Here is a 22,604-nt window from a genome sequence, read left to right on the forward strand (position 1 = left end):
CCCAGCACCCTGGGATCATGACCTGAGTGAAAAGCAGATACTTAACCAACTGAGCCAACCGGGTTAGAATAATTTTCGAGACAATCAGTCAATATTTGTTCACTAAATGACAGAAGCATCCAAATCACTTTGTGCTTTGGTGGTTATAACTATGTTGTTGTAAGTAAGTTCTTCTGGTGGTAAAACTAATAAATATTTGGGTACCTTTGTGATTCAGTCACTTAAGCGTTTATTTGCCTTTGGCGCTGGTCATGATCCTGGGGTTCTGGGACAGAGCCCCATGTCCACCTCCTTGATCAGCGGGAAGCCTGCATCTGCTGGTCACTCTACCTACTTGTGTTTTCTCTCTCTGTCAAATAAATAAATAAAATCTTTAAATAATATAGCATTTATGTTTAAGTTTCTATAGCATTCATGTTTAAGTTTCTATGCTATTAAAACTTTTTTAAAGATTTTATTTTTTTATTTGACAGATAGATCACAAGTAGGCAGAGAGGCAGCAGAGAGAGAGAGGGAGTAGCAGGCTCCCCGCTGAGCAAAGAGCCCAATGTGGGGCTCCCAGGATCCTGAGATCATGACCTGAGCCGAGGGCAGAGGCTTAACCCACTGAGCCACCCAGGTGCCCCTGCCATTAAATACTTTTTACAACATTATTTACGGTTGAATAATACCTAGTTTATAGATGCTCTATAATATATTGACTATTATACAGTTAGGTTATTTTAAAATTTTCTTGATAATAAAAAATACTAAAATCAATAAATTTGTAATTTTTTGTCCACTCTTGTTAGTTAATTTACTCAACCAGTATTCATTAAGTGCCCGTGATTTGTCCCTACCCTTGTGTAGCTTTTATTCTAGTGGCTTAGAATGATAGTCCAGAATTGAAATTGCTGATAAGAAGACATGAGTATTTTTTAAAATTGTGGTAAAATGTACATAACACAAAATTTATAATCTTTATCAATCTTTTTTTAAGTTATTCATTTATTGGGGCACCTGAGTGGCTCAGTCATTAGCATCTGCCTTCGGGTCATGGTCCTGGGGTCCTGGGGTCCTGGGATCTATCTAGCCCTGCATCCTGAGCCCTGCTCAGCAGGAGACCTGCTTCTCCCTCTCCCACTCCCCCTGCTTGTGTTTCTGCTCTTGCTGTGTCTCTCTCTGTCAAATAAATAAAAATCTTTTAAAAAATGTTATTCATTTATTACTTTTTTAAAAAGATTTTACTTACTTACTTGAGAGAGACAGTGCAAGAGAGAGAGAGCACAAGTAGGAGGATCAGCAGAGAGAGGGAGATGCACACTCCTCGCTGAGCAGGGAGTCCCATGAGGGGCTCCATCCCAGCATCTTGGGACCATGACCTGAGCCAAAGGCAGACACTTAACTGACTGGGCCACCCAGATGTCCCCAACTTCTTAAAATTTAAGTTATTTCTACACTCCACAGGAGGCTGGAACTCAGGACCCCAAGGTCAAGTCGCACACTCCTCCCACTGAGTCCTCCTGGCACTCTGCTATTGTCTTTTCTCTTCTTGCCAATTGATAGACATTTCATTGCTTTAATCGGCTTGTTTTTTCTTTGTGAGGTTGAGTATATTTTATACCTATGATCACAATATTTCTGTTGGACTGATACCTTTAGTATTCTATTGATTAGAAAACCAAAGCCCAGAGAAACAATTTATCCAGGACTCCCCAGACAGTGAATAATAGAGCCGGGGTTTTAATCTAAGTGCTTAACTACAGAACCAATTCTATGCTATTTAGCCATATTGCCTCACTTTTGAATTTCTGATTTGGGCTGAAAATCCAGAATCACATGTTTTTGTAAAATCCTTAAAGACAACTGGATTCAATCTGGTGATTTTATAGGTAAAGGAAATGAGGCCCAGATAGGTTAACTTTCATGACGTCTCAGACCATTTAAATCTTCCTATTTAAAAAATTTCCATGCTTGGGTGTGTATCATAAACCAGACACTGAGTGAAAAGACCAGGATTACATGGTCATTGGAGGAGCTGTGATTACCTTAGATCTTCTAAAGATTTATTTATTTATTTATTTATTTGACAGACAGAGATCACAAGTAGGCAAAGAGGCAGGCAGAGAGAAAGGAGGAAGCAGGCTTCCCGCTGAACAGAGAGCCAGATTCGGGGACTCAATTCCAGGACCTTGGGATCATGACCTGAGCCACTGAGCCAGCCAGGTGCCCCAATTAAACTTCCCTTTAATAAACAAAAATGATAACAGTAGTTAATAAGAGCTAACTTTTTTCAAGTATGTCAAATGATATAACTAAAACAATTTAATAACAAGTTTGATATCTTTTTTTTTTAATGTCCTTTATTTAAGAGAAAACAACCACATATTGGGAGAGTACAGAGCTTCACAGCAAAGGGACACTGTTCCCAAGGGATCTGATGCACATTTTATAGAGCTTTAGAAGAGCCAACATGAGAACAGAGAGTGATGGGCTAGGTTGGGGATTTCCTTAGAAGGCTCGCAAGTCCTGTTGTCCAGGGAAAGGTGAGCTAGATAAAGGTGGATTGGAGGGTTGTGGTTGATGTATGTGAAATTTTCCCCATAGGTATTTCCATAAATGCAGGCTAACTTAGGTTTAGGTTTGTGACATGGGCCCCGGGCCATTCAGGTGGCCTCCATTTTGTGGGTCCTAATATACTAATGAGCTTCATCAAATGCTTCCATGGCTGAGGTCGTCCTGAACACTGGGCACACGTCACCCCATCAGATTTCCTCAGCACTGCAGCGAAGGATGTTTTATTCTTACTTTACAGTTGAGTGATTTGGTCATGATCACACAACTTGTAAGTCGTGGAACCTGATTTTAAACCAGTTTGTCTGAGTCCGACTCTTTAAAAAAAAAAAAGAAGATTTTACTTATCTATTTATTTATTTGAGAGAGAGAGCGAGAGAGCAGAACTTTGGGGAGGGGCAGAGGGAGAGGGAGAAGCAGGCTCCCCGCGGATCAGGGAGCCCCAGGTGGGGCTCGATCTTGGGACCCTGAGATCATGACTTGAGCCGAAGGCAGTTGCTTAACTGAATGAGCCACCCAGGCGCCCCTGATTCTGACACTAAGTGAGAAAAGTTGAATAAAGAAAAACAAAATGCAACCCACACTTACTGTTGAAAACAGTGGAAGATTATAGATGAATTTAATAGTGTTACCTTTTAGCTTTTTAGGAGGCAAGCAGGAGGAGGGAGACAGGAGAAATAGGAATGGAGGAAACTTGGCTCTCTAGAAGAATGAGACCTCTGGAAATAGCACCAGTCCGTTTTGTTCATTAATTTGTTGTACGGGTGTCTACTGGATGTCTACTGCCTGCCAGACACTTTCTTGGGCCACGGAGAGATACTGAAGAGGAAAATACACAGTGGAGATACTTAGATGGAAACACATGATCCCGATTCTGCAGTTTATCGTCTGGGAGCAATAGAGACAAAAGACACAGTGAAATGCAGTGTAGCAAGTGCTGTTATGGGTGCCACGCGAGGCTCCGTGGGAGAAAGAAGGAACCTTTTAAGCTAGGTTGGTGAGCCAAGAAGTTTTTGCAGTGGAAGTGAACTTTGAACTTGGTCTGTGTCAAGGCTCTCAGATGAAGTGAGCTTACAGGGGAAGACATGTAGGTCCGTATCATTACAGTATTAGCATTGCTGATGGCGGGTGGGAGGCAAGGAGTCAGGCTGGTGGTACTGATGTGGGAAAGAAAGGCAAAAGAAATATAACTTAAAATCTCCATACAGCTTGCAGCCCAGTGATAGGTACCTGAAATGTGCAGACCGTGACCTTCCTCAAGGAACTCGCGGCTGCCTAAGTGCCTTAATGCTGAAAAGTAACCTTGCCTTGGCAGCAGTCACTCCTCACGGTCCAGAAAGCCTTGCTTCCAGATTCCTTGGAGATTTGTGCTATACCTAACCATCACTAATTAAAAAGTACACAGTCACTCCTCACAATCTCACTGTAGCTCCTTCTGCCCACAGTCCTGTCCCATGAATAGGGGAAGGGTTAAGGTATAGGCAGGAGAGAGAGGAAACTCTGACTCCCCTTGCTGGGCCCTAAAACTACTCCTGGCAGATGGAGACGCTGAGACAGAGCGCAACAAGAGAACAGGCAATAAACCAAGACAGCACAAGACTCTCAACGCCACAAGCTTCCCAGTCAGTTCTCAGTAAAAGACTGTCACTAAAAGCCCTCAGTGGCAACTGGTCCCATTCGGGACCCCTCTCACCCTAGAGAGCTTTTCTTTCCTTTCTGTTCTCTCCCTCATTTAATAAACGTTCACTTCACTTTACCCTTTTGTGTCCGCAAGATTCATTCTTCCATTCAATCTTCAACTCCGGGAGACAAGATGCCTGCAATCCTGCAACAATATGGGTGCCAGACCAATACAGTCTTCAGACACCAAAGAAACAGGACGCCTGGGTGGGTCAATCGGTTAAACATCTGCCTTTGGTTCAGGTCATGATCCCAGGGTCCTGGAATCAAGCCCTGTGTTGGACTCCCAGTAAGCTAAGGAGACTGCTTCTCTTTCTGCCCTTCCCTGCTGCTCATGCTCTTTCTCAAATAAATAAATAAAATCTTTCAAAAAAGAAAAAAAAAAAAAACCAAGCTAAAGAGTCTTGACTTTATCCTGTAAATGATGGGAAACTATTATATATTAGGTACAACCTTTTGTTGTTCCTTTAGGGGAAACAAGGTCTTAGAATAGGTGGTATATTAAAAAAAAAAATAGGTGGTATAAAAAAATGTAAAATGAAAAAGTCCTTGTTCTCAAACAGCACGAAAATTAGTTTGGCAAGAAACCGCTAATTCTCCTATTGCATTTGGAAATCTTCTAGGAGTCTGGTAAAACCACAAAAATGCAAAACCAGAAATTGATATACACTGGGATGCCTGGGTGGCTCAGTCAGTTACGTGTCTGCTCAAGTCATGATCCCAGGGTCCTGGGATAGAGTCCCGCATCTGACTCCTTGCCCAATGGGGATTCTGCTTCTCCCTCTGTCCCTCCTCTCACTCATTCACTCTCTCTATGTCAAATAAATAAATTAAATCTTTTAAAAAAAAATTGAGGGGCGCCTGGGTGGCTCAGTGGGTTAAGCCGCTGCCTTCGGCTCAGGTCATGATCCCGGGGTCCTGGGATCGAGTCCCACATGGGGCTCTCTGCTCAGCGGGGGCCCTGCTTCCCTCTCTCTCTCTGCCTGCCTCTCTGTCTACTTGTGATCTCTGTCTGTCAAATAAACAAAATCTTTAAAAAAAAAAAAAATTGAAAAAAAGAAATTGATATATGCTGCCAAAAAGTTCTCAATAACCTCCAGGCTTTTTCACATTAGTTCCTTCAGCCTTGAATGGGGATTGTCTCACTGAAAAATGTCTACTTATTTCAACGTTGAAGCTTTCTCCTCTGGGAACACTTTGTGCTTACCATTTGGCAGGCATTGTACAGAACACTTTAAATACATCCTCTTATCAGATCCCTGTAACAAATTAAAAGGTCAGTTTTTCATTTCAGTTGAGAAAGCAAAAACTTCAGAAGGTTAAGTGACATGCCTGTTTTCGTATGACTAAAACGTAGTAGAATCATAACGAACCCAGTGAGTCTGATGTTTGACTTTAATCAGGAAGGGCAAAGTTAAGGGCGCCAGGATGGCTTAGTTGGAGAACATGCAACTCTTGGTCTTAGCGGTCGTGAGTTCAAGCCCCAGGTTGGGTGTAGAGATTACTTAAATAAATAAATCTTTAAATATAAAGGAAGGGCAAAGTTAGATGAATAACATTCAGTCCCTCTTTGAGCTGAAAACAGTGTTGATCGCATTCCTTGGGTGGAGTTTTCTCTTCCTGGCTTGGCTTCTCACATTGCTGTGGATACAGTCTAATAGAAATAAACCTATGTATTTGTCTAAATAGACTGTCAGTGACAAGACTTGGCATTTTTCATGACTGTTCTAGAACCTTTCTCAAAGCCTTGCACATAATAGATGCTTAATAAGCATTTGTTCCACGAATAATGCCTGTCTCCTTTCCACTCTGTCTATTGCAGACAAACCTCAGATTTTTGTGGCTAAGTCTATGCATTGATAATCTTCGTTTTGTGAACTTTTATGGGGGAAGAGTAGAGCAAGAGAAGAGAAAAAAATTCTCTGTCCTTTCCCATCCAATTACCTTTGAGGAGCTGGGAAGAGAGCAATTCACACTTGATTATCTTCCATCAGATAAATTAGCAGCACCTGAATTGCCAGGCAGTCAGGCGATTGAGCTCTCTCCAGCCCCACTGGCCAGCAGCGTCTCTGCTCCGAGGCCATGATTTCTTGCCTGACCATCTTGGCTCTCCGTGTCCTGGTAACTGTGTCTTTGGGCCAGACTTTCCAATTCCAAGAACATGTCTTTCTCCAATTGCTGGGCTTAGACAAAGTGCCCTCACCCCAGAAGTTCCAACCTGTGCCTTCTATCTTGAAGAGAATTTTCTGGGATGGAGAGGCAGCAGCAACCAATGGGGGCTCCCGAGATTTATGCTACCTAAAGGAGCTTGGTACGCGTGGGAACATACTCCGACAACTCCTGGATCAAGGTAAGGAAATGAGCGTGCATTCTAGAGAAAAGTCTGGCAGTTGATGGCATGAAGAAAGAAAAGAAGGGGAAGGTAACAATTACCGAGGGGTTTGTAGAAGGCCCAGTGCTGGTGTTTTACATATCTTATCTCATTTAATCCGACCACATCCCAAGATTCCAAAGGCAGGGATTCTTATTAGCTTTTTAACAATAAGGAAAGTCAGTCTTAGATGGGAAATTAACCTGTAAACTATTCCAGAGCTGTTCAAGACCATATAGCCAGCATGTGAGTAAAGTTAGGATTCAAAATAGGTTTTTTTCTGAATCAACACTTTTGTGCTACAGTTAAGGTGAAAGCAGTGAAGGTGGAATTACGGCTCAGGCTTCATTCTTCAGCCCACGGTTGGTTTATGCGCTGTGGTGCCTTTGGTATGGCAAGTGGGGCGGGGAACATTGTGAGTCCAGTTGGCCCCGGACATCAGGTTCCCATCTCCACACCTCGTCACTATTTTAGTTGGGTGGAAATGGCTCCTGATTTGTGAGTACAGAACAATGGTATACGCCATTGTCACACCCATTATATGATGATCTGAATAAATGCCGTTCAATAATTTGTCAAACTGATACCATCCACCTAAATTACGTAGGTCAGTTGTTAAAAGTGGATTCTCCAAATAGATAGGTAGATAGATAGACAGACAGACAGACAGGTGCTTCTCCTGTCCAGTTCCTGCCCCTCACTCTACCACCCAATTCTTATTCCAAGCCAGAGATGGGTGATGTAATCTGCATTTCTATATAGCTTCCCAGAAGTGGGGGTGGGGGCGTGGGGAATCACAAGAGGAATTGAGGGCCCTGATTGGTTAGTTTTACAGTATCTGGAGATAAAATTTGAATACTTATTTGTCTGGGAAGCATTTCTTTGATACCTGCTATGTGCTGGGAACTGGGTATGGCCATGGGAATATAGAAATTAAAGATAAAGTCTGCCCTTGAAGAGTCTATAAAAGGTTTATAGAAGGGAGATAGACCAACGTTAAGACTTCCATACTTTATGCTAAGTATTAGTATGTTAAAGACTCAAGACTTGGGAGTGGGGGTTCAGGGAAAATTCCTGGTGGAAGGTTAAAAGGTATGGGAAGCTCCTCTGAAAACAGCTAAGGATTCTTCCCTTCCTCCCCCATGGAAAAAACTTTGATTTTTGTGGTGACCATAATCCTATCAAATAATACAGGAAAAGGGTATATAGTCTCACCATCACCCCTCCCTAACCTTCCTCTAGAGAAAACCATCATTAATAGTTTATATGTATGTTCTTTCAGACTTTTCTTTTTTGCATATATTTATAATAGAAACTTGTATTTTTTAATAAATGGGTCATACTACATGTTACTCAGGTATTATGAATATCTCATATAAATCAGAACTAAAAGTCACAGCTATCTCATTTTAATGGCTGTACAATATGCCATTGTATAAACATGCTGTAATTTACATAACTGATGCTCTGTTGATGGGTATGAACATAATACAACAATACAATACAGCTTTACATCTGTTTTTGTTTTGTTTCGTGTGTGTGTGTGTGTGTGTGTTATGCTTTTTCTATTTCCCTAGGATAAATTCTTAGAAGGAGATTCTTAGATCAGAGAAGGCTCATTTATACTTCTTATATGTAAGTGTCTTCCAAAATTTATACCCCACCATGAATGTATAAGAATTCTCACTTTCTGGGGCACCTGGGTAGCTCAGTGGGTTAAAGCCTCTGCTTTCGGCTGGGGTCATGATCTCAGGGTCCTGGATTGAGTCCCGCATAGGGCTCTCTGCTCAGCAGGGAGCCTGCTTCCCCCTCTCTCTCTGCCTGCCTCTCTGCCTACTTGTGATCTGTCTGCCAAATAAATAAATAAAATCTTTAACAACAAATCTTTAACAACAATAAATAAAATCTTTAACAACAAAAAACTTTCCCACAGTTTGAAAGCAGTCCTTATAGAAATATTAAAGAAACGTGGAATGATAGCATAAATCACAAATCCTAGAGAAGAGCTCAGTGAATTTTCACAGAATAATCAGCGCCTAGAACCAGAAACAAAACAGAGCAACAACCCTCAGAGGAACCTTTGTGCCCCCTTCTGGTTAATCACTATTCCTCTGGAAGAGTAACTTTTATCCTGTAACATTACTTACCAGTTTTGCCTGTTTCTGAACTTCACATAAATGGAAATGTGAAATGTATCTTTTTTTCTGTCTGGCTTCTTTCACTCATCATTGTATTTGTGAGATTTATCCATAGTGTGTGTGATTGTAGCTCATTCTCACTGCTTACAGTATTTCATTCATTCTGTGAAGGTATTACAAGGTACTTACTTATCCCTGCTACGCTGGAAGGCCATTGAGTAACAATACTCTTTTAGCTTTTAAATTTTGTTATTCTGGTAGCAAAGCATGATCTCATTGTTTTGCTTTTTATTACTTTAATAAGGTGGAATGCATTTTATTTATTTATTTATTTTTAAAGATTTTATTTATTTATTTGACAGAGAGAAATCACAAGTAGACAGAGAGGCAGGCAGAGAGAGAGAGGGAAACAGGCTCCCTGCTGAGCAGAGAGCCCATTGCGGAACTTGATCCCAGGACCCTGAGATCATGACCTGAGCCAAAGGCAGCGGCTTAACCCACTGAGCCACCCAGGCAACCCTATTTATTTATTTTTAATGATTTTATTTATTCGACACGGAGAGAGATAGGAAGAGAGGGAATAGAAGCATAGGGAGTGGAGGGCTTCCTGCAGAGCAGGGAGTCCATGGTGGGGCTCCAGCCCAGGTTCTGGGATCATGACCTGAACTGAAGGCAGACACTTAACAACTGAGCCACCCAGGCACCCCTGGAATGCATTTTTAAATGGATAATGAACCCTTCTTTCATTCCTGCCTTGTTCCTTTCTTCCCTCCTTCTTTCTTTCTTCCTCTCCTCTCCCCTCTCCCCTCTCCTCTCCTCTCCTCTCCTCTCTCCCTTCTCCCCTCCTCTCCTCTCCTCTTTTCTTTTCTTTTTTCCTTCCAAACAATTGCCTGTTTATAAACGCTGGCCATTTTCTATTGAGGAGTCTTCTTTTCCTTAATGATTTATAAGCCCTCTTGGTCATTTTTAAAAGCTCTTTCTTTCTTTTTTTTTTTTTGTAAAAAAACTTTTTTTTCGTAAAAAATTTTTTTTTGGTAAAAGTTCTTTCTAATTATGAATTTAAACGCATGCATAGAAGGAAACTTATCAGTTTCCTTCATTGTTCTTTGTGGTTTTAATTTTGTTAATGACATCATTTTGAATATAGAAGTTCTTTTATCTTCATGCTCTCAAATCTTTCCATCCTTTCCATTCTGGCTTTCTGATTTTCCTTTATGCTTAAGGAATCTGATTTAGTGCTAGGAGGAGGAAAGAAGACTGGTAGGTTAGAATTCTAGCCTTGAACAGGAGAGGTCAACTTTTCAGGAAGTGGAGAAGGTAACTACTGTGAAGATATCTCTGCCCTTGACAGTTAGCCAGCCTGTAAGAAAGATGTTTCCATGGAATAGTGAGGGATAGAGAGTTGGAAAATAACAAAAGAATATGAAGAGCTAGAGACAGCAAATATAGACCTACCTTTCCAAAAGATGGTCAATGAAAAGAAAGAGAAAGATGATAAGGTAGGCTTGAAGAGAACTGTGTAATTTCAAATGCTTCTTTATTTTATTGTTTTTAAAAATGAGACTTGAGGGGCGCCTGGGTGGCTCAGCGCGTTAAAGTCTCTGCCTTCGGCCCAGGTCATGATCCCAGGACCCTGGGATCGAGCCCCGCATCGGGCTTTCTGCTCAGTGCAGAGCCTGCTTCTCTCTCTCTCTCTCTCTGCCTGCCTGTCTGCTACTTGTGTTCTCTGTCAAATAAATAAATAAATAAATAAAATATTTAAATAAATAAATAAAAATGAGACTTGAGAATGAAGAGACTTAAGAATGAAGGGGGAATGGTTAGAATATTAGGGTTTCTTGCTGGGGGCGGGGTTCTTTCTCTTTTGTGTTTTTTAATGTAATCTCCATGGATCCAATGTATGTGTTACTGACTGAGCCAGCCAGGCACTGCTGGAATGTTTGGGTTTCTGGTGTAACTTCTCCATAAGCTGAATGGCCTTAGAAAATCCTTACTTAGGGTTGGGGCACCTGGATTGTTCATTCGGTTGAGCATCTGACTCTTGATTTCCTCTCAGGTAATGATCTCAGAGTGGTGAGATGGAGCCTGCCTAAAATAAAATATTTAAGATTTCCAAGGAAATCAGGTCCCTGGGTGGCTCAGACGGTTAAGTGTCTGCTTTCAACTCAGGTCATGATCCCAGGGTCCTGAGATCAAGTACTGCATTGGGCTCCTGCTCAAGTGGGAGTCTGCTTCTCCCTTGCCCCTCCCTCTGCTGCTCCCTTTACCCCTCCCTCTGCTCAGGTTCTCTTTCTCTCTCTCTCTCTCTCTCAAATAAATAAATAAATAATCTTTTTAAAAATTCCAAGAAAATCAATTAAATTTTGAAATACTTTTATGAAAATATTTTATTTTTATTTATTTATTTATTTATTTTTATTTTTTTAAAGATTTTATTCATTTATTTGACAGACAGAGATCACAAGTAGGCAGAGAGGCTGGCAGAGAGAGAGGAGGAAGCAGGCTCCCCGCTGAGCAGAGAGCCGGACTCGGGGCTTGATCCCAGGACCCTGGGATCACGACCCGAGCCGAAGGCAGAGGCTTTAACCCACTGAGCCACCCAGGTGCCCCTTATGAAAATATTTTAAACCAAATGTGTGTACAGAAACATAAACTGATACATTTATTAAAACAATACATAATAATATCCAGGGAGGGGACTGTATTTATGATAAATTCAAAGCAGTGTGAGCATTAAAGTGATTTTAAGACATTCGCCAAAACTTAATCTATGAACATACCTATGATTTTTATTGGTAACAGTGTCATAGGCCCTGATAATATTATTGGGATTTGTTGCCTATATTCATAGCTAAAAGAAATGCTAAATCTCATTTAGAGTTCTGAGAAAATAAAGATGTCATTCTTTTTCTCATTCAAGTTCATGGACTTTCTAAATTCTATCCAGGACACCCTGGGGACCTGCAGATGTGAAGATAAGAACCTCTGGTCTTGAATGAAGAGGGAGAGAAACAAATCCTATGGGAGGGTTTGAGTATGACCGATAATTTTCCGCCCTGATTTTTCATATGTAGATATCATATAGCATTTGGCATTGATATCATATAGGTGCATATGAAGTGAAATATGTTTTGGTGACTCTCACCATCTCTGTTCCCATCTAGGTCTCTTTCTTTACTCAGAGAAACTTCCTCAAGCCTCCCCTTGCCTGCAGAAGCTGCTCTACTTTAACCTGTCTGCCGTTCAAGATACGGAGCAGCTAACGATGGCCCAGCTGGGCCTAGATTTGGGGCCCAACACTTACTATAAGCTGGGACCGGAACTGGAGTTGGCTCTGTCCCTGGTTCAGGAGCCTCACGTGGGGGGCCAGTCCATCCCCAAACCAGGGAAAAGGCTCGTATTACAGTCAGTCCCATGGCCTCAAGGAGTTGTGCGCTTCAACCTGCTGGACGTGGCGAAGGTTTGGAATAACAACCCCCGGGAGAACTTAGGTTTGTTGCTAGAGATACTGGTCAAGAGGACCAGAGACCTGGGGGTGAATTTTCAGCTTCAGGACACCTGTGCCAGACTGAGACAGTCCCTTCAGGCTTCCCTGCTGGTGGTGAGTCTCAACCCAGAGCATTGCCACCCTTCATCCCGAAGAAGGAGGGAAGCCATCCCTGCCCCTAAAGCTTCTTGCAAGAACCTCTGCCATCGTCACCAGCTGTTCATCAACTTCCGGGACTTAGGCTGGCACAAGTGGATTATTGCTCCCAAAGGGTTCATGGCCAACTATTGCCATGGAGACTGTCCTTTCTCCCTGACCACCTCCCTCAACAGTTCCAATTATGCTTTCATGCAAGCCCTGATGCATGCGGTTGACCCAGCGGTCCCCTGGGCTGTCTGTATCCCTACCAAGCTGTCCCCCATTTCCATGCTCTATCAGGACAACGATGACAATGTCATTTTACGACATTATGAAGACATGGTGGTTGACGAATGTGGATGTGGGTAGGCTGTGAGAAATAGAAGGGGTATTCTTAGAGTAAATCTTCCAATAAAACTAGTCATGTGCTGTATGACTTCTTGGGTCTGAAATACCAGTATATTTGTATTTACGGCTTATCTTCCTGGAAAATCCATCATGATTAATCATCTCCCTAATCTCACACACACATCATCCCTAATGATTTAACAGTCATGATGCACTTGACAGTCTATTAGACTTTAGATAGAAGAAGACTGATATTTATTGGTGGTCTCTTATGGGCAGGTATTATTCTATGTGTTACTTAGAAACATAATGTCAGGTTGTTTCTTGAGGTAGGCCTTATTTTTTGTACTTCATAGAGAAGGTAAATATCAAATTTCCCTAAAGTCATCAACTTTCTCTGGCAGCTCTCACAGGCTAACAATGGCCCTTAAAAATAAATTATTTTGGAGTGCCAGAGTGGCTCAGTCGTTAAGTGTCTGCCTTCATCTCAGGTCATGATCTCAGGGTCCTGGGATTGAGCCCCACATCAGGCTCCCTGCTCGGTGGGAAGCCTGCTCCTGCTTCTCCTTCTCCCACTCCCCCTGCTTCTGTTCTCTCTCTCACTGTCTCTCTCTCTCTGTGTCAAATAAATAAATAAAATCTTTAATAAATAAATAAATAAATAAGTTATGGGCACCTGTGTGGTTCAGTTGGTTAAGTAGCAGACTTTTGGTTTCAGCTCAGATCATGATCCCCAGTATCTGGGATCAAGCCCCAAGTCGGGCTCCACGCTAAATGGGGAGTCTACTTGAGGATTCTCTCCCTCTCTCTCAAATAAATGCTTCCCCCATTCACACACACTTTCTTAAATAAATAAGTAAATAAATCTTTAAAAACAATATAAAATAATATGAATAATAATATTAAAATAGTACCGGATACCTGCATTTCTTTCTAGTCTTTTATTGTTGTCATATATGATTTTTATAGCTGAGATCACATTGTTTATATAATTTTGTATCTCTCTGTACTCAATGTGACCATAGGAATTTTTTTTCAAATCACCAGTATCTACATAGTTCATTTAGTGGCTGTGTTATATATGATTATTTAGATACATATATTACTTAAGGGAGTGTTTATCATTGGGATTTATATTGTTTACAGTTTTCATGGTGAAATAGTATTATGACTTTTTGTTCATATGTCATTGTCGATATTTTGTCCCCACTTAGAATAATTTTAAACCTGGAATTAATGCCTCCATCAGAAAGGATGAATACCCAACTTTTGTAGCAATATGGACGGGACTGGAAGAGATTATGCTGAGTGAAAGAAGTCAAGCAGAGAGAGTCAATTATCATATGGTTTCACTTATTTGTGGAGCATAACAAATAGCATGGAGGACAAGGGGTGTTAGAGAGGAGAAGGGAGTTGAGGGAAATTGGAAGGGGAGGTGAACCATGAGAGACTATGGACTCTGAAAAACAATCTGAGGGGTTTGAAGTGGCGGGGGCGGGTGGGAGGTTGGGGTACCAGGTGGTGGGTATTATAGAGGGCACGGATTGCATGGAGCACTGGGTGTGGTGAAAAAATAATGAATACTGTCTTTCTGAAAATAAATAAATTGGAAAAAAAAACCTGGAATTACAGTCAAAGGTTTAAATTGACTCCTGGGGTAAAATGCAAAATTCACAGACTTCAAATACAAAACTCTAGACTTGGTTGGATACTTTGGATTGCACCAGGAAGTATGAGTTCACTCATTTCCCTGTTGGGAGAACTAAAGCGCAAGTTTGTCAATCACTGCTTTATTTACTCCCTTCTTTAATGCCTTTGTCACTATCTTCTGTCAACTTCACCACTCTCACCTGGATTACTGCCACAACTTTTAATTTTTGTTTTATTTTTAGGTTTTTAAAAAATGATGATCATTATAATTTAACTACATTACAAACACACATAAAGATGCCTATCTAACCCTCCCAGTCTCTTCCCATTCTCCTAATGAAACCACCATCCTGGGGTACATCCTGGGTAGCCTAGTTGGTTAAGTATCTGCCTTCGGCTCAGGTCATGATTCCAGCCAGGGTCCTGGGATCGAGCCCCGCATCAGGCTTTCTGCTCAGTAGGGAGTCTGCTTCCCTCTCTGTCCCTCTGCCCCTCTCCACTTCTCATTCTCTCTCAAATAAATACATTTTTTAAAATCCTAAGGGAAAAAAAAAAGAAACCACCATCCTGAAGTTGATGTCTTTCCCATTCCCATTCTGTAATTTTACTACATAGGTTTAGAACCAAAGATAATGTAAAGCATTGCTGCTTAAATATGTGAACTTTATAGAAGCAGTATTGGAGTATATTCTTCTACCACTTGTTTTTCCTCTTTTGTTTCAGAGATTCTTACAGGTTAATATAGTTAGGGATATAATCTATCCCCCCGCAACTGCCACCCAGGCACCCCCAACTGCTGAGGAGTAATCCATGACGTGTTTATTTCACAATAGATTAATCTGTTACTGAACACTGAAGGTATTCAAACAAACTGCAACCATCATTTGAATAGAATGGACACAATTTTTTTTTTTTTTCAATCTCCTCCTCTAGCCAGGACTTCAGTGTAGAACAGCAGTGAATGGGTAATTTATAAGGACAATGGAGATGAGGCTACAGAACTTGTAGCAACTCTGAATGCCTATCCTTGAGCACAAACAAAAGGACGTATAAAAAGCACTTTGTCAAATGCATCATTTGAACTGAAAACACTGTTCTGACTGATAGCAGGGGGAGATTGGCTTTAGATCTATCATTTAGAACAATTCAGTGAAACAATCACGATGTTGCAAACAATAACCACCTGCGTCAATATGTTTACAGAAGGACTTTCGAATTGTACTTGTTGAAGAAAGAGCTGAGCAATCAATGTGACAGAAGAAAGATAGGTGGTTGTTTTGGTAAATATAGCAATACTTTGGTGGGGGGCTAATGTGGTCCCAGCATTCCTGGTAGTGCATTCAGCCTTGAACAAGTGAGTCTGATTAGCATAAACAAAATACATAAAATTTCACCTGCAAATCAGTCATTAATATATGGGCTTACCATAAGATGCCAAGGGAAGAGGGTTAGCTAGCATAGTGTGTTTGATGGAAAAGTGCACATGGAAAACAAGTTAGCATAGAACATGTATTGGGAAATCAGAGGAAGGGAATTAGTTAAATGATCCAAATGGCAAGATCGATTAACCTCCAGGTCCAGATACTAGAGGAATTATAGTCATTTCAGATCATACCCTTCTATTAATATTCTTTAATTGGGCAACAACATGCTTGCTTGGATAATGGCTTTCTTATTTATAATATGACATGCTAAGCTTGCTTTATTGAGTAAATAAGCTGCTCATATTGATTGGAATGATCCCAATCATGCTGGACAAATATTACAAATCATCTTGTTCTGGCAACCCTTTCGGATCCCCTCCCTCTTCTGGAGCTTTGTACCATTTTTACTATCTATCACTCAATAAACCTTGCTTTTCTGCCAAAAACAAAAACAAAAACAAAATCATCCTGTGGTGCAGATTATTTCTGAACTAAATTATCTTTACAGTTTTATTTCATTGAACTGATCTTTATTTTTTATACACTATCATTTTAAAAATATACTTTATATATTTTTAAATATACTTTTAAAATATACTTTTTAAACATAAAATATACTTACTCAATTTTTATTTCAGCATAACAATAATTTATTTTATAGTATTATGGGAGAAATCTGGTTATTCAATCTTATCCTTGCTTGTGTTCTATGTAGATAGATATTTACAATAAGGACTACTTTTTGGTATAAAAGGTAATCTGATCCAAGTGTTTAGGAGATAATTTGGGATTTTAGAAGAGAGTTGCACAAAATCAAAATACATTCTTTAAATCATCTGTCATTAAAATATTAGAACAGAAATAGTAGTAATTAGGGGCACTCAGTCTAATAAAATAGTAGAGCCAGTAAATGGGTGGTTCAGTCAGTTAAGTGTCTGTCTTTGGCTCAGGTCATGATCTCTGGGTGCTGGGATTGAGCCCCGCATGGGGGCTTAGCTGCTTGACAAGGAGTTGGCTTCTCTCTTTCTCTCTCTCCTTCTGCTCTTCCTCACCACTCGTTTTCTCTCTCTAATAAATTAAAAAGTAAATCTTTAAAAAAATAAAATATAAAATATAATAAAAGAAACAATAGTAATTATAAAATGCCATTATTCCATGGTTAGTGGATTAACCAAAGTATTAGAGTAGTGAAAATATTAAAGAAATTGTAGACTAGAATGGGGGAAAAAATGGAGGTTTGAATAAAAAAGTACTCTTGAAAATTAAGAAAGAGTTGGTCTAGGTTATAGTAATTCTTGGTTATGGAGCACATAACTAAGTAGACTAAGTAGAGTCTTCTTTTTTTTTTTTTTTTTAAGGTTTTATTTATTTATTTGGCAGACAGATCACAAGTAGGCAGAAAGACAGGCAGAGAGAGAGGAGGAAGCAGGCTTCCCGCTGAGCAGAGAGCCCAGTGCGGGGCTCGATTCCAGGACTCTGGGATCATGACCTGAGCTGAAGGGAGAGGCTTTAACCCAGTGAGCCACCCAGGCACCCCTAAGTAGTCTTCTATCTAGCAGACAGTCCTCCGCATTTAAGGGAAAAATTTCAATCACTTTCAGGACTGCTGGAGTCCCCATTTCTCTGGGGTCTTTCCATTGGTTGGGCCTTCTTTATATGTAGGAAGAGTGAGCGCTGACTTCAGTGTGCCATTGTCCTCCGCTGGGAAGAGCAAAGGAGAATGGGCTATAGAAAACTAGAGTTCAGAGATGCCTGCCTGGCTCAGTTGGTTAAGCGTCTGCTTTCAACCCAGGTCAAGATCTCAGGATTCCTGGATCAAGTCCCACATTGGGCTCCCTGCTCAGCGGGGAGCCGGCTTCTTCCTCTGCCTGCCCCTCCCCCGCTCGCAAGTGTGCTCTCTCTCTCTCTCTGACGAACAGATGACTAAAATCTTAAAAAAAAAAATTTTAAATAAAGACTTTGCAGGGCCTGACTTGGCTTCTGCTTACCGAATACAACACCGACTTAGTGCTCCTTCTCTCCTGCCACCAGCCTATGAAGGATCTGTCTTCCTTTCCTGACCTTTCTCACCTCACACCTTGAGTTCTTTCTGCCTTACACCACGATTCCTGAGGCTGCATTGCTAAATTTACTTCTGAATTGAATGGAGTTGTTGCTGCTAGATTTCCTGAGTTTACTAAGGATTTTGATTTACGTTCTGTGCTTAATACATTTATATTATATTATATTATATTATATTATATATTTTAAAGATTTATTTATTTTGGAGCGGGAGGGGAATAGGGAAAGCCAGAATTTCAGACTCTCTGCTGAAAGCAGAGCCTGACACGGGGCTCCATCCCATGACCCTGAGATCGTACCTGACTCGACCGAGCCACCCAGGCACCCCTATATTATATATATATATATATATATTTTTTTTTTTTTTAAAGATTTTATTTATTTCTTTGACAGAGCGAGATCACAGGCAGGCAGAGAGGCAGGCAGAGAGAGAGGAGGAAGCAGGCTCCCCGCTGAGCAGAGAGCCCGATGCGGGCCTCGATCCCAGGACCCTGAGATCATGACCTGAGCCGAAGGCAGCGGCCTAACCCACTGAGCCACCCAGGCGCCCCCCTATATTATATTTTTAAAAGTTATTTAAAATTAATAAAAGGGTAGCCATTTCCTTCTTCTTCAGTTCTGTTGTTGTTGGCAGGTTGGTTCACTCCTGAGTTAATGAAGTTTTCTCCTGGGGGCCATTATGCCCAGGGCTAGAGAAGAGCATGCCATTTCTGACTTCATGGCTATGGGACACACATTACCTTCTTTCTCAGCTAGAACATTAAATATCTGATAAACTGATCTACAACTAGGTGTGTGCCCTGTAAGCAAAGTTATGTGTTCTGATTTGGGTGGGATAGCACAGAGTAGGACTTCTTATTCCAAAATATAAATAAATGGGATGCCTGGATGGCTCAATCAGTTAAGCATCTGCCGTCAACTTGGGTCATGATCCCAAGGTCCTAGATTAAGCCCCACATGGGGCTCCCTGCTCAGCAAGGAGTCTACTTCTCCCTCTCCCTCCTCCTGCTCCTTTCTCTCTCAAACAAATAAATAAAATCTTTAAAAAAATCATCATTTTTGATAAAGAAGATGTGGTCTATATATACTATGGAATATTATGCCTCCATCAGAAAGGATGAATACCCAACTTTTGTATCAACATGGACGGGACTGGAGGAGATTATGCTGAGTGAAATAAGTCAAGCAGAGAGAGTCAATTATCATATGGTTTCACTTATTTGTGGAGCATAAGGAATAAAACAGAGGACATGGGGATATTGAGAGGAGAAGGGAGTTGGGGGAAATTGAAGGAGGAGATGAACCATGAGAGACTGTGGGCTCTCAGAAACAAACTGAAGGTTTTGGAGGGGATGGGGGTGGGAGGTTTGGTGAGCCTGGTGATGGGTATTATGGAGGGCATATGGAGCACTGGGAGAAATTCTGGAACACTGAAAAGAAAATTTTAAAAAATTAAAATTAAAAAAATTTCATCATTTTAAAGTAAATTCAGTGGTTTTAATAACTATATTCACAAGTGTAAAACCATTACCACCATCTAACTCCAGAACATTTTTATTAACCCCTAAAATAAATCCCATTCCCATTAGCAGATAGTTCCCAAGTCCTTTCACCCCTTGCCCCCATCCTCTAAAAACCACTAATGTACTTTTTATCTCTATGGATTTGCCTCTTCTGGAAGTCTCATTCAAACAGACTCATTCAACTATGACCTTTTGTGACTGGGTTCTTTCACTGAGGATAATGTTTTCAAGCTTTATCTGTGTTGTAGCATGTATCACTACTTCTTTCCTTTTTATTTATTTATTTTTTTAAAAAAGATTTTTATTTATTTATTTGATAGACAGAGAGAGATCACAAGTAGGCAGAGAAGCAGGCAGAGAGAGAGGGGGAAGCAGGCTTCCCGCCGAGCAGAGAGCCCGATGTGGGGCTCGATCCCAGGACCCTGAGACCATGACCCGAGCCGAAGGCAGAGCCTTAAACCACTGAGCCACCCAGGCGCCCCTTTCCTTTTTATAGCTGAATAATATTTCACTGTATGGTTATCCCCCAACTTATTTATCCATTCATCAGTTGACGGACACTTGAATTGTTTCTACCTTTTAGCTAGTATGAGTTTTTTTTTTTTAAGGTTTAATTTTAATTTTATTTACTTACTTTTTTTTAGAGAGAGGGAGAGGGAGGGAGCACATATATAAGGGTTGGAGGAAGGGTAGAGGTTAAAGAGAGAAAGAGATTTTTTTTTTAAGATTTTATTTATTTATTTATTTGACAGAGAGAGAGAGAGAGATCTCAAGTAGGCAGAGAGGCAGGCAGAGAGAGAGGGAGAAGCAAGCTCCCCGCTGAGCAGGGAGCCTGGCGTGGGGCTTGATCCCAGGATCCTGGGACCATGACCTGAGCCAAAATCAGAGGCTTAATTCTCTGAGCCACCCAGGTGCCCCAAGAAAAAGAATATTAAGCAGGTTCTGTGCTGGGCTTGATCTCATGACACTGAGATCATGATCTGAACTGAAATCAAGAGTCAGATGCTTAACTGACCAAGCCACCCAATGCCCTTAAAAGATTTTATTTTTAAGTAAATTTCTACACCCAAGATGGGACTCCAACTCACAACCCTGAGGTCAAGAGTCACACACTCCATCAACTGAGCCAGCCCAGGGCCCTGGTTATTATGATTAATACTGCAATTCAAGTTCATGTACAAGTTTTTGTGTGGAGATATATTTTTAATTCTTTTGGAATTGTCAGATCATTTGGTTACTTTATGTTTAATATTTTGAGGGACTGTCAAGCTATTTTCCAGAGTGGCTGTACACACCATTTAACATTACTAACAGCAATTCACAAGAGTTCTAGTTTTTCCATATCTTCACCAATATTTGCTACTGTCGTGTTTTTTTATTAAAGCCATCCTAGAGGTTATGAAGTGGTATTTCCTTGTGTGTGTGTTTTAAGATTTTATTTATTTATTTGACACAGAGAGCACAAGTAGGCAGAGTGGCACAGAGAGGGAGAAGTAGGCTCCCTACCAAGAAGAGACCCCTACATGGGGCTCAATCCCTAAGCCCAAAGCAGACCCTTAACCAACTGAGCCACCCAGATGTTCCCTGAGTTTTCTTTTCTTCTTTCTTTTTTGGAATATTTATTTACTTATTTTAGAAAGAGAGAGACAGAGATAGCAAGTAGAGGAGAGGCAGAGGGAGAGGGAGAGAAGCAGACTCCGTGCTGAGCACAGAGCCCCTTTTGGACCTTAATCCCATGACTCTGAGATTATGACCTAAGCCAAAACCAAGAGTCAGAGGCTCAACATACTGAGCTACCTAAGGAGCCCCAGCTCTAAGTTTTCCAACACTTAGGGTACTCAAGGGTACAGAAATACCCTTGATGACAAGCACTCAATAAAAAAATCTAATAGGAACAAACTCAAATTACACTCCATCTTAACTATTGCATATGTGCCTTCCATGAGTGTGGTCATATTAGTTTCTTCTTGCTGCTGTAACAAATACCATGAACTTAGTGGTATTAAACAACATAAATTATCATATGGGCCTGGAGGTCAGAAATATGCAATAGGATCTCACTGGCTAAAATCAAGGTGTCATCAGGGTAACATTTCTTAAGGAGGCTCTAGGGAAAAATCCATTTACATGCCTTTCCATGTAGGCTGTCCTCATTCTCTATCCTGGCCCCTTCCAAACATATCTCTGCTTTCATAGTCACAGGGCTTTCTCTGACCCCGATTCTTTTGCATCATTCTTACAAGGTACTTTTGATAGGATAATAGGATAAGGGTACTCATGATAGGATAATCTTCTTACCCCAAGGTCCTTAACTTAATCACACCTGCAAAGTCTCATATGCCATTGTGAAGTACCACACTTACAGGTTCCAGATATAGGAGGCAGACATGGCGTGGAGGGGGCTGTTCTTCTACTTACCACAAATACAAATTTGAAACACCTGGCTTCTGAAGGGCCTTCATTTATGATGTGACACTTCTGTCTCTTCTTCAAAACTCTCACCTGCCACTTGGACAACTGCTTTGCCTACAGAAACTCTAGTTTGACTTTCATGATTAAGAACTGTCTTATATTTAGGGCTCAGGTACAGGGTTCATGGTTCTTGAGATTCCATTTCAGAAGCTCTAGATCTGAGATGCTAGAGGGAGGGAGACTTAGATCTTGAAAGTGACCTCAATTCTGGGAGTCTGTGCTGAAACACAGAGATGCCTGAGCCAGAGGTCAGGCAACAGGGGGACAATGGTAATCTGGAGCACAGTATTCACTTTCTTGAAGGATGAAAAAGCAGAAATGGACTTGGCCATACACTTAACCTTTGCTTCAAAAAGGAAGAGGGATCACCTAAGACTTGTACAATAATTACCCAACTCAGAGGCCAAAGTTCTTCTGATTTTGCATCTAACAGTGCCCTTCCCCATTCCAACAGGATTGGGCCAAAGAGCAAAATAGGAGGAAGTTGGAAATAAGTAAATAATAGCTAAAAAGCAGTCCACTGAAAGTCTTCAGTTTATACAAACAGGTTAATTCTTTCTCCCGTTTGTTCTTCCTTTGTGCTCTCTAATAAAAGAATGATGGGTCAGACTTAATTTAAGGAAAGGGAAAAGTTACTAAATTCAGATGTTATCAGGGAAGAACTTAGAAATTCAGGCGTGCCTGGGTGGCTCAGTTGGTTAAGTGTCTGCCTTTGGCTCTGATTATCCTAGGATTGAGCTCCGAGTGGGGCCCCCTGCT

The 22,604-nt window shown here is 41.0% G+C and overlaps 1 protein-coding gene across 1 annotated transcript; it reads left to right on the plus strand.

Moving 5' to 3' along the window:
• The first annotated feature begins 6,233 nt into the window (after positions 1–6,233).
• On the plus strand, positions 6,234–12,803 carry GDF3 (growth differentiation factor 3). Its single transcript, XM_044226613.1, has 2 exons — positions 6,234–6,583; positions 11,907–12,803. Exons 1-2 carry the CDS (start codon positions 6,316–6,318, stop codon positions 12,734–12,736), a joined length of 1,098 nt encoding a protein of 365 aa, XP_044082548.1. The 5' UTR covers positions 6,234–6,315; the 3' UTR covers positions 12,737–12,803.
• The last annotated feature ends 9,801 nt before the right edge of the window (positions 12,804–22,604 follow it).

The sequence above is a fragment of the Neovison vison genome, chromosome 12 (genome assembly GCF_020171115.1).
Source record: "Neovison vison isolate M4711 chromosome 12, ASM_NN_V1, whole genome shotgun sequence".
Taxonomy (NCBI): domain Eukaryota; kingdom Metazoa; phylum Chordata; class Mammalia; order Carnivora; family Mustelidae; genus Neogale; species Neogale vison.

Coding starts and splice junctions, on each gene's coding strand:
- GDF3 (XM_044226613.1), top strand. CDS start 6,316: ATGATTTCTTGCCTGACCATCTTGGCTCTCCGTGTCCTGGTAACTGTG. Junction 6,584..11,906: donor CCGACAACTCCTGGATCAAG/GTAAGGAAATGA, acceptor GTTCCCATCTAG/GTCTCTTTCTTTACTCAGAG.